Below are 12718 nucleotides of genomic sequence, written 5' to 3' on the forward strand. Positions count from 1 at the left end.
TGGGTTCCAGCTATTTTCCAAACAGGAAGTTGGATGACAAAGGATTCGTAATTGAAGTCAAACCTTTTGCTAATATGGTATGCGTTTTAGGTAGCCAACACCGTGTGCCTGGAGTGGGCAGAGTCCTTGGTGCAACTTATTCCATGTGGAGGGGCAGGCAGTCCCTATCCCCATGGAATCAGAAGAGGCCATTGAGACTGAAGGTGCACATGCTTAGTTCCGAGGCTGACCTTCATATCTGACCTTCAGACTTGATGCTGAGGGGCCTGTGTGCGTTTCTGTGTTATTTATGGACTTTTCTGCTGACCTGCGAGCTGCTCTCGCTGGAGTCCAATGAGCTGTGGACGGTGGGTGCTCCGAGGCCGCAGCAGACACAGGGCCTCCCCGGGGCCTCTCACCTGGAGTCTCCGCAGGGAGGGGCCAGACCACCGGTGTTGGTTCCCGTGGCCCCGCAGCATCACCGTGGCTCGGACCACGTGGAGACCCACACACAGAGTGTCTCTCTGGAGAGCCTAGGACTAGCAGACGGGGGAGGTTATCATGGGTGCCACTCAACTAACTCACCCCAGTTCCACCAACACCAATAGTAGACGGGCAGCACGCACCTCGCTCATTCGCTGTGGAGTTGGAGGCCTCCTCACGCGCCAGACTCGTCTTTAGGGCATCCCCTCAGTGCATTTTCTGTCTTCATTAAACTCAACTCTTCTGTTTCCTTCTCCATCAACACTGCCCCGACCCCCCGCCTTCCATCGTGGGGTGATGGACAATGGATGTAGCAACAGTTTCTATGGTAACGGCGTCCGAGCCGTCTCCTTGGAGAGCTGCATAAAGGCCTCCATCTCCAGGCCAGCAGTGCAGCTGGAGGCCGCGCGCAGGCTCTCCGGGCGTGTCCTCCGGTTTCCTTTGGCTCCCGGCGCCATGGCACTTTGGGCAGAGACTTGGATCCCACTAAGCGTGGGGTTGGTGGGAGTGGGAGTGCGTTTCTCAGCCCAGCTTGTGGCCAGGTCACTGTCTCGCTCCAGCAGCGGAAGCCCAGCCGATCCCGCCAGGCTCCTACCACGAGTGCAGACCCGGTGAGCTGGCCACGCTGCCATGCCCGAGGAGAAGCCGGGACAGGACACTGGGCCAGCTGCTGGACGCTCTGCCTGTGCCCTGCGGACACACCGGTCTGTTCCTCAGATGAGGCCGACGGCTCCGGCCTCTGGTCCGTCTGGAGCGGGCACAGGTTTCCACGGGCTCCGTGGCCACAGGGCATCTTCACGCACAGGCCGTCGTCACTCGTTCTCTTACTGTTCTAATGGGAGCTTCTGATGAAATATTTGCATTCTAGTCTCTAATTTTGCAAAGTCGGGACCTCACGGGGCTGGGATTTCCAGTGACCAGTGGTTGGGAATGATACTGGTCATCCTGGTGTGAATGGGTGAACAGGGCCCTTCCATGTGGCTAACAGCCCTCCAGCATACACCAGGCTGACCCTACAAGTGTTGACACTTTTCACCCGGAAATACTCGGAATGTTGTCGCCGATGGGCCAGAATCCACCGGGCGCCCAAGCTGCTCCCAGGAGCGCAGGCAGCTCTCAGCATTGCTGCATGCGGGTGTGGGGCCCTGGAGGTCACCTTTGCAGCGTGCTAATAGGACTCACCGGGACGATGCGCTGAACGCAGTGGCCGAAGGATTTGAAGTGAGCTCCAGGGCAGTGCGTGTGGAGGAGCAGGGAGGGAGCGGAGTGTGTGTCCAGGCGGCGGGGTGGGGGGGGGGGGGGGGGGGCGGGGGCAGAGCTCTCCTTGCTGCCAGGAAGGGGCAAGCATGTTGGTCATTTGCAGGCAGGATATGAGGCCTCTCCGGTGGGCTGTGAAGGCGTTCCCTGCACAGGCCGATCCCTGAGTGGCTAAGGAGAGGCTGAGGAGCACACAGTTCACTGTGCACACAGGTCAACCAGAGACTTCGGTGACCCGGGACCTGGTACCAACTCCGTCTGCAGTGGGGACGCTGGTGTCCTCCTCCTGCAGGGGAGAAGCCAAGGCGGATGAGTCCCCGGCTCATGCTGCTGGCAACCTGATGCGGGGTTTGGATCCAGATCTTTCTCCAGCCCTTGTTCTGCCCGCTCTTCTGGCTTCCTCTCAGGGAGGCTCTCTGTGGTCCATTTCCACTGGACATTCTGAGGTGGTGCCGAACGCTCTTCCTCTGGCGCCTGTAGAAGTGGTCAGGGCTCCGGACACCCCGGAGTGCTCCCCCGATGACACTCTTCCCCCGATGTGCTCCCCAGAACACTCCTCCCCCCACGTGCTCCCCAGATAACACTCCTTCTCCTGATGTGCTCCCCAGATAACACGCCTCCCCCAGATGCTCCCCAGATAACACCCCTCCCCCCACATGCTCCCCAGATAACACTCCTTCCCCCCACTTGCTCCCCAGGTAACACCCCTTCCCCCACGTGCTCCCCAGATAACACTCCTCCCCCCACGTGCTCCCCAGATAACACCCCTCCCCCACATGCTCCCCAGATAACACTTCTTCCCCCCACTTGCTCCCCAGGTAACACCCCTTCCCCCACGTGCTCCCCAGATAACACTCCTTCCCCCACTTGCTCCCCAGATAACACTCCTCCCCCCACGTGCTCCTCAGATAACACTCCTTCCCCCACGTGCTCCCCAGATAACACTCCTTCCCCCACGTGCTCCCCAGATAACACTCCTCCCCCCACATGCTCCCCAGGTAACACTCCTCCCCCCCACGTGCTCCCCAAATAACACTCCTTCCCCCCACATGCTCCCCAGGTAACACTCTTCCCCCCCACGTGCTCCCCAGATAACACTCCTTCCCCCCACGTGCTCCCCAGGTAACACCCCTCCCCCCACATGCTCCCCAGATAACACTCCTTCCCCCACGTGCTCCCCAGATAACACTCCTTCCCCCACGTGCTCCCCAGATAACACTCCTCCCCCCACGTGCTCCCCAGATAACACTCCTTCCCCTGATGTGCTCCCCAGATAACACCCCTCCCCCACATGCTCCCCAGATAACACCCCTCCCCGACATGCTCCCCAGATAACACCCCTTCCCCCACATGCTCCCCAGATAACACCCCTCCCCCACATGCTCCCCAGATAACACTCTTTCCCCCACATGCTCCCCAGGTAACACCCCTTCCCCCACGTGCTCCCCAGATAACACTCCTTCCCCCCACTTGCTCCCCAGGTAACACCCCTTCCCCCACGTGCTCCCCAGATAACACTCCTTCCCCCACGTGCTCCCCAGATAACACCCCTCCCCCACATGCTCCCCAGATAACACTCCTTCCCCCACATGCTCCCCAGATAACACCCCTCACCCCACGTGCTCCCCAGATAACACTCCTTCCCCCACGTGCTCCCCAGATAACACCCCTCCCCCCATATGCTCCCCAGATAACACTCCTTCCCCCCACTTGCTCCCCAGGTAACACCCCTTCCCCCACGTGCTCCCCAGATAACACTCCTCCCCCCACGTGCTCCCCAGATAACACCCCTCCCCCACATGCTCCCCAGATAACACTTCTTCCCCCCACTTGCTCCCCAGGTAACACTCCTTCCCCCACTTGCTCCCCAGATAACACTCCTCCCCCCACGTGCTCCTCAGATAACACTCCTTCCCCCACGTGCTCCCCAGATAACACTCCTTCCCCCACGTGCTCCCCAGATAACACTCCTTCCCCCCACATGCTCCCCAGGTAACACTCCTCCCCCCCACATGCTCCCCAAATAACACTCCTCCCCCCCACATGCTCCCCAGATAACACTCCTTCCCCCCACATGCTCCCCAGGTAACACCCCTCCCCCACATGCTCCCCAGATAACACTCCTCCCCCCACATGCTCCCCAGATAACACTCCTTCCCCCACGTGCTCCCCAGATAACACTCCTCCCCCCACATGCTCCCCAGATAACACTCCTTCCCCCACGTGCTCCCCAGATAACACTCCTTCCCCCACGTGCTCCCCAGATAACACTCCTCCCCCCACATGCTCCCCAGATAACACTCCTCCCCCCACATGCTCCCCAGATAACACTCCTCCCCCTGATATGCTCCCCAGATAACACCCCTCCCCCTGATGTGCTCCCCAGATAACATGCCTCCCCAACATGCTCCCCAGATAACACTCCTTCCCCCACGTGCTCCCCTGATAACACTTTTCCCCCTACGTGCTCCCCAGGTAACACCCCTCCCCCTGATGTGCTCCCCAGGTAACACCCTTCCCCCCGACATGCTCCCCCATAACACCACTCCCCCCAACATGTTCCCCTATAACACCCCTCCCCCAACATGCTCCCCAGATAACACTCCTCTCCCCAACGTCTACCCTTATAACACTCCTCCCCCCACGTGCTCCCCAGATAACACCCCTCCCCCCGATGTGCTCCCCCGATAACAATCCTCCCCCGACGTGCTCCCCAGATAACATTCCTCCCCGACATGCTCCCCAGATAACACCCCTCCCCCCGACGTGCTCCCCAGATAACACTCCTCCCCTGACGTCTCCCCCGATAACACTCCTCCTCTGAGGGGCCGCCAGAGCTGCAGGAGGTTAGCTCTGTCAGGGTCCTGGTGACCTTCAGGAGCATTCTGAGGCGGCCCCCTGCTCTCCTGTCTGGGAGCCTGTCAGTGCAGTGGCGCTGGGATCTGCACCACCCTGTGCTCGCCTGGTGCTCGCCTGGTGAGTCACACCCTCCCCAACATGCGTCTTCTCCCTCAGCCCTCTACTGGTTCATGCAGGAGAGGGATTTCAGATGGGGTCATTAGCTGATGAAGCCTTTATTTTTAAAAAATATATTTTATTGATTTCAGAGAGGAAGAGAGAGGGAGAGAGAGAGAGAGAGAAACATCAATGATGAGAGAGAATCATGATTGGCAGCCTCCTAAACACCTCCTACTGGGAATCGAGCCCACAATCTGGGCATGTGCCCTGACCTCCTTGTTCATAGGGCCACACTCAAACCCGGAGCCCCGCTGGCTGGTGGGTGAAGCCTTTTTCTCGGGAGAGGCGATGCGTTGCTCTGAGCTACCCACGCTCTTGGATCTCCTGTGTCGTGATCCCGGCTGCTGTGCAAAGGTGCTGGTCAGGGCAGGAGTCTCAGCTGCGGTGAGAGCTGGCGTCAGGCCTCAGGTGGCAAGCAGGTCAGGTGGCCCCTGAGGAGAAGGACCTCTGCAGCGTCCAGGTCACTGCGTGGATGCCACCTCATAAACAGGGACTCAAACCATGCCAGCACTTCCTTCCTGTGGGGGCCACTGGGCAGATGTCAGGGTGAGACCAGGGAGGCGGAGCATGGAGTGGACTGGGACAGAGGTGAGGACGGGCCAGCTGGCATGGACGGGCCAGCGTGAGCGTCGGGATGTGCGGCTCTGCTGTCCGGAGGGGGGCGCATCGCAGCTCCTCCTTACCTGGCTTCCGGATGACCTTAATCTTCTCATGGGTCGTGTCCTCCTTCCAAACGGTCTTCGTTCCACTCGCGCTCCTGGGAGCCTCGGGTTGTTGGCGGCTGGCCAGACGACCATGCTGATGTGGGGGACGGACTGACTCGCTGCTCTCTGACTGGAGCGTGTGAAGTGACCATCTCTCAGGGCCACGTGGTTCACCCCACACTGCCAGGTGGCCCTCACCTTCTGTGGGCCCATTCTCCTCTCATACACATGGCGACAAACGTGTGGCTTTTTCGTGGAATGACAGTGCCTCTCATCTCTGAAGAGCAGAGCCATTTCTCCTGGGGTCTTGGGTCCCTTGTGCATTGGCCTGCGCTGAGGACTTGGCTGTGTCACCTGTTGCCTCGTGCCAGGCGAAGCTGCTTGTGGCTGTGCCTGACGTGGGACCCTCTCTCCATGGTCCTTCCGCCATTCACTTCTCTTCTTGCTCCAGAGCACGTGGCGGTGAAGCTGGCTCTTGTTCAGCCTTCCCCAGCAATCGGTCAGGAATCTTGGGTCCCAGGGCTAAAGGGCCCCACAGGAGGGGCAGGGAGCATCGAGATGATACAAACTCAGCTCAGGCCTCGGCCACGACAGGTGCCACAGAGCCTCTGGCTGGAGGAGAGTTTCGGAAGGAGCTGACGGGAGCTTGCCCAAAGCCAGGGGGCCCAGGAGGCAATGGCGTGGCTTCTCTGCGGGGATCTTCCCGTGAGATCAGCCAGAGGGGCTCATGGGCAGGAAGAAGCACAGTTTGCTGTCATGCGCAGGTGCGGCGGGTGGTGGGGGACCCGGAGCCCCAGCGCCACTGTGCTGCGTGGTCCCCGTGGCTGGCATCCTGACGCCGTCGTCGCGTCACGTGTTCTCCTGCCGCGCTGTCTCTCTTGTCTGAATCTCAGACAGGACAGCTGTCCGTTCTGTCCAGATCGGTTGCCTTGTTTTGGTTACTTCAGAGCTGGCTGTGCACTCTCCCTGGCTGCCTCCCAGCCTCGTTTCTGACCACACCCGTGCCATTTCCTGCAGAGGATGTGGGCTTTTTGCACTCGTGAGCTCTGCAGGTGGGTCTGGGGGCCACTGCGCCCAGCCTCCCAGCCCTCTGCACCCCCTTCCTGGCCAATCCCTGGCCCTCCGTCCCCTTCATCACAGTGTTTATGACACTGGGCCAGGATGGTCACACACCTGTTTTCTCACGTGTCTGTGGCCTGTGAGATCAGGGACTACATCTCGCTGCTTTTTGCATGCTCTGTGGTAAAGAATGACTCCCTATCTCCCTCCTGGACTGTGTGGGATGCGGGTGCTGCTGGGAGAGTTGATTCAGTGCAGCCCTGACGCTGGAGGCATCAGGTGCTATCTGGTCTATCCTCTCCCCACTGACTCCACCTCTGCTCCCCTCAAAGCCCCTTTCCTACCTTGGTTTGTCTCCAGGTGGACACCTCAGTGGTCCCCAAGTCTCATATCCATGACTCACTCTCAGCTCAAGGCGTGTCTGCCCATAAGCCAGGCCCACGAGGTCTGCATGGAGAGCCTGCAGGTAGTGCCTGCCTGACCTGTTGCGGGGCTGGCTGACGTTCCAGTGGGGTGATGTTCCAACATTCTGACGGGGATGACGTTCCGACGGCTGACGTTCTGATGTTGTTGGCGCTCCTTCCGCCATCTCTATTTCTTACATTCTCCCTAAGTGTGAGTTGGTGGTGGTGGATGCCCACGAACAAGTCTGCCATGTGCTGAGTCGGGTGTAAAGCCTGCCGGCTTTGACACAGGTCAGTGACGAAGGAAGAGTCCAGGGGGGTGGGTGTGTAGGTGACGATTGGTGGCCGGCCCCCTGGGGACCTTCCCTCCTCCCGTGAGCCTTGTGGTTTAGGTCTCCCCAGGGCTCAAGGCAGGAAGGGACAACCGGCGGCCCGAGGGTCTCACTGCCTGGGACGGGCTCTGGGTGTACCCACGTGGCCGAGCACACTCGCATGGACGTTCACCCTTCCTGGGGTGGGTGTGCGTGACTGACTTGAGCTACGTGTTCAGTCTTTGGAGAGACTCTCTCACATCCAGAAAGGCACCTGAGCTGGTTCGGAGTTGCCGCCGGACTGTGAACGATAAGCACGTGAAGGCCTGTGTGGGCGTCTCCGTGAGACAAGGTGGTTCAGGCTCTGGGGACAGGGACCGAGGAGCACCAGGGTCTGCATCCCGTCTCCGGAGCTTTTGCTTCTGTGGGTCTGTGAACGTGTCTTGTTCCAGTGTTACCTGAGCATCTGCTTTGCCCTGCTGTGTCCAACTTCAAAAATGTGGTTCCCTCGTCCCGTAGCCACACGCACGGCTTGTTCTTTCATTTTCTTGTGGAATTTGACTGCATCTGAGATTGTTTTTCTTTCTTAGTTGAATGCCGAAAGTCATTAACACTTACTTGCAATTATGTTAAGTTCTCAGCATATAAATACATGAAGCCAAAGGCTTTTAAAGGGTTTTAAAAAGCATTAGAACATAGATGTGCATGTGGACTGGGCTGCAGGTGATTTTCCTGAGCGCGGCCCGGCGGCACAAAGCAGAGGGGTCACGCTTCAGAAAGAAACGTCACACTTCCCTTTATTCCCATATATTTGTAATTTTTAAATTGTGCACTTGTGATTGTGTTTTTCTGCTAAGAAATGAAGGCCCCTAAACTCAGCCTGTGGGTCCCCAGTCCCCAGTGTGCGTGGCCCAGCGGCCTCGTGCAGGTCTGTCCCTCGGGGTCCCTGTGGCTACTCCCTTTGAAAACGTGGCGATTTGGTTTCCATGGAAGCAGTGGTTGGGGCTCAGTGACCCCAAAAGTCTCTCCCGGCCACCGAGGGCCTGGCCTTCCCTGTGAAGTTGCCACTGGGCTGTGTGCCAGCACTGGCTGGGCGGAGACACCAGGGCTGGGAGGCGGCCAGGAGGTGGGGACAAGGAGCTGGGGAGTTGGGAGATACTGGCGCCCAGCCACGTTCTCACTGTCGCTTGCGCGCATGTGTGCATTCCTGGCACCTGCTGGATCTGAAGCCGTCCCCTCGTGGCCTCGCTGGGCAGTTCCAGGGCAGCCCTGGGCACTGCTCAGACCAGGCCCTTGGCCTTGGTCTTCCTGGTCGTTGTTCCAGGACTTGCTTGCTTTGTCCCCGCAGGTTGGGCCCTGTGGGCTTTATCTGTCCTTGCTGTGGGGCTCGGGCTGGCAAAGAGGGCGCGTGAGGTCGGCCTGGCCGCGCTGGGGAGAGAGCAGACTGTTGGCACAGACTCCAGGGCGAGGCTGCCTGAGCCGCCGAGCGTGGCACCCTGCCTGTTTGTTCCTCAGCCCCAGCAAGCCCGAGCCGACCCGGACATAGGTGCTTCCTCCCAGCACACCTGCCCTCGAGCAGCAAGGCTGGGAAGAGGGAGGGCTAGTCCCGAGCACCTGGCTCTGCTTTCCTCTCACTCCATCTTTGGTCCCTTCCCCTCTGGCAGAGAGCACGGTTACCAGGGAGTTGTGATGGCTGCAATACATAGGTTTTGAATACAATGAGCATTTCAGAAATCGATTTTCTTCCACTTCTGTGGTTTGCAGCAGGTGATGCCGAGTGTCCGGCTGGAGAGCCCAGGCTGCTTGGGCCTCCTGTGGCCCCTTCACTCGAAGGCAGTGCCTAGCACCCCAGCTGTGAGGAGGGGGACTCCTGTGCGGCTCTGTCCCTGGGACTCCGGTGTGTCCTCCAGTCGTGCCTCTCCAAGGGGTCCCTGCTTCCCACAGACCCGACGTGCACTTCCAGTTCCGAAAAGGAACTTTAGTTGCATTTTGAGTTTTTAAGATGCGGGTATTTAAACACTTGGCCAAGTTGTCAAAATGCAAGCTATAGAAATAGTTAAGGTTTCAGGTACACAGGTGAGGAGCTGGCAGGGTCCAGCCTCTTGCTAGCAATGGGTGAGGGATCTTGATTTACAAAGGGTCCTAGAGACAATGGAACTGGCAGGGAGGTGGCCAAAGAGTTGGTTACCACAGGGCCTTCTAGAAATCGAGATGGCCGAGGGCCTGGTTCATGGGCATCTGCTTCTAAGACCAGGAAGGTGGCGCCGTGCCTGCAGTGTTGCACTTCTGTCTGCTGCTGGACTTTGTTGCCAGGGAAGGGGAAGAAGAAGGATGTAGAGGAGACGATGGCACAGCCGAGTACTGGCCCATTCACCAGAGACGGGTGGATGGGACAGACTGGAGCCAGGGTGGGAAGCGCTAAGCTGAGCTCGTAAAGCCACAGCAATAAGAGTCACAGCCCAGGGCAGCTCGGGCTTCTCATGAGATTATCTCGGTGGGGGCATTAGGTCCATTCCTATCAACACACCAACGAGAAATTATTAGGTCTTAGAGGCATGGGCAACAAGCCGGAGGCCCCTTACCAACGTGGTGCTGGCAGTTGTGGAGGGCCGGGGAGGAGGGCCTGCGGGCTGCAGCGCAGGTCTCCGCTCTGGGACCCGTTTTATTATTTTTAATCTATAACCCAGATGTCTGATTAGGGAGTTTGGCAGGTGAGTTTGTTAGGTAGACACCAAGGTGGGGACCAGGTGAAAATGGGTAAGTGCTCAGAATGAGGTGCAGTGAGGAGAATGTAGAATTATGCCACCAATTGTGAGTGTTTGCACAGCATAGGAAGTAGGCCACAGTGACAGAACTGTGGACGGAGTGGGGCCGCGCCATCTGCAGTGTGGGCGCTGGGCTGTGCTTAGAGGGGCTCAGAGGGTGGGACTGAGGCAGGACCATCGTTGGTCAGGTTTCTGAAGACTCTCCCCCCAGGCCTTTAGCTGACAGGTTGTGGGTGACAGGCTGTGGGAGACCCACCTGCAGATGGAGGACTTGGGAATGGAACTGCAGAGAGTGACGGAATTCATGACCTTTCGTGTGTGCAGCCCAAGGAAAGGCTCGTCCACGCCAGCTCTTCCCAAGGCCCGAGTTGCCTGGCTGACAGTGGAAGTAAAGTCTCTGAGGGACGGGTCTGGGCTCCCGAGGAGAGTGTCCACGTGGGCAGGATGATTGGGTCCATCCGTGGTCCTGCCTGGGGGTTGAGCAGTGAGCCGGTGACCATTCAGGGTCCCTGTTTCGACCCAGAGTATCCATGTCCCCGGGCCGCACCAGGCCCCGGGCCGTCTGTGGCCTCTGTCCGGTCATGATTCTGACTGTCTGCATTGCTGTTCCTTCTCTCCTGCAGTATGAGTTCAAAGCCAAGAACATTAAGAAGAAGAAAGTGAGCATTATGGTTTCAGTGGACGGAGTGAAAGTGATTCTGAAGAAGAAAAAGGTAGGACCTCTGAGCCGGGAGCTGGTGAGGGTGGGTGGGGCGCGGGCCCTTCCTGTGGGTCCCGCTCTGGATGGAAGCTTCGCTTCCCTGCGGGTGGCCGCTCTGAGCAGCCTCGGTGTGGACCGGCCCCGCGGAGCAGGTCCGGCAGGCCGTGGCAGGTCAGCGGTGTCATGGCGGCCGGGGTGCTCTCCTGTCATCCTCGCGCCCCCAGCACACACCGATACCTTCGCCTTGGCGCTGGGTCTTGGGAGAGATCGAGTCCTCGTGAGGACAGGCCGGCTCAGTGGGGAGGGCGAGGGGCGGCGCATCCCCCGTCACAGCCACTGCTTCAGCCGCCTCTGGGGTAGCCCCTGGGGTCCTCCGTGCTCAGCGTGTGGGAGGAAGGCGACCCCGCAGGGCAGGGGTGTGACCTGAGCAGGCTTTCCTCCCTCCGTGTGGTGACATGGCAGTGGGCGTGGGGTCCCACCCACGGCTGTCTTGTGTGTGGCTGTGGGAGGAGGACCGGCGTGGGTGTGGGACAGGCTGGGGTTGCTGGGGCGCGAGGGAGGGTGTGCGTTTCTAAAAGGCGCGGGAAAGCTTGGCTGTGAGGCCTGGGAGAGGTCTTTCTGTCCCACTCCCAGAGGCCTCGGTGCGGTACGTGACGCTGGAGGCGCCATCGCTCAGTCCCGCGGGCCTGCGGAGCCGCCTGCGCGCCTGACTGTGTCTGCGTTCAGATGGGACTCGGGCACCTGAGCGGGATCCCGCAGCGGGCAGCATGGGCCTGGGCAGCCGGGGCCGAGGGGGTGCTCAAGCGTGGCCGTCTCAGCCCAAGGACTCGTCTCCTCTGCCCTCCTCCGTGGCTGTCTCTGCGCCGAGGGGCCGGTTGCCCGGACAGCGGGCGTTGAGAGGGTCTCCCATGCAGGAAGCCAAGCTTGCTCTCTCGCACCCCTTCACATTCCTAGGGGTTCTAGGAAGAGTTTCGGGCTGCGAGCTGGGAAGTGAATAGGAGAGAAGTAGAACACGCTCACTGTTTATGGAGAACGAATCTCTTCAACGCACAGGCTGCAGGGCTTGCGACCGCTCATTACGTATCGGACTGTGTGACCCTCCACCGTGGGACCGAGGCCCCCCCGGTTCTTACGTGGGGACACCTTTTCTGCCCCACGCGTGCACACAGCACCTGCACAGGTGCAACGTCACCAGGTGGATGAAGGCGGAGCCGGGAGGCAGGGCCTGAGACTCACCGTGAAACTCTATCCCGCTGCCTCCTGGGGGCTCCACCTCCACTGGCCGGAGCAGGTGATCCAACAGGTCTGCCCAGATCCGTTCTGGGCGCCAGGCTGGGAGGGAGCCTCGGGGAGCGTGGGTCCTGCCTGTGCCATGGAGGCCGCTGGGCAGGCGGGAGCCCGCTCACAGCAGTCAGCCTCCGTCCTTTTGCCTCCAGGTGACAGCCTGGGACCTGAGCATCCCGTGCCGCCTCTGTGTTTATAGAATGAGAGGCCGGGAGGGGCGGGGACATCGGCGTGTCCCTGTTCCCTGGGATGAGACCCAGTGACCCCGTTGGGGTCCAGTCAGAGGGCCAGGGTGTGGGGTGCAGCCTGGTACAGAGGCGGTCTGGGCGGCTGTACACGTGCATCTGGAGGGTCTCTCTTAGAAAATGGTTTAGTGTCCTCGTTTCCATGTTTGCTCCCTGTGGGTCCAAACCTTTCAGGCCCTGGCTGGTGTGGCACAGTGGATAGAGCGTCAGCCTGCGGGCTGAAGGGTCCTGGGTTCGATTCCGGTCAAGGCATCTACCTCAGTGGCAGGCTCGATCCCCGGCCCAACCAGTCGATGTGTCTCTCTCACATCGATGTCTCTCTCTCTGTCTCCCCCGCCCTTCCACTCCCTAAAAGTCAGTGGAAAACACCTTCTGGTGAGGATGAACCAAAAGCAAACAAAGCCTGTCCCAAGGGCAGCTTCGGGGCAAACCGCTGTCTCAGCTGAGCTGAGTCTCAGTGTCAGTGGAACTGGGCTCGATGCCGAAGGCTCGCACGTAACCTCGGGGGC

General features: G+C 59.7%; 1 protein-coding gene across 2 annotated transcripts in view; it reads left to right on the plus strand.

The window, feature by feature from the left end:
- NOS1AP (nitric oxide synthase 1 adaptor protein) overlaps positions 1-12718 on the plus strand; it is a 122581-nt gene that overhangs the window by 75715 nt on the left and 34148 nt on the right. For both annotated transcript variants that reach the window (XM_080648657.1, XM_080648658.1), the window contains exon 3: positions 10604-10693. In XM_080648657.1, the coding sequence (XP_080504783.1) occupies positions 10604-10693 (90 nt within the window). The remainder of the gene's footprint in view (positions 1-10603; positions 10694-12718) is intronic.

Source organism: Plecotus auritus (assembly GCF_963455305.1).
Source record: "Plecotus auritus genome assembly, chromosome: 12".
Lineage (NCBI taxonomy): Eukaryota > Metazoa > Chordata > Mammalia > Chiroptera > Vespertilionidae > Plecotus > Plecotus auritus.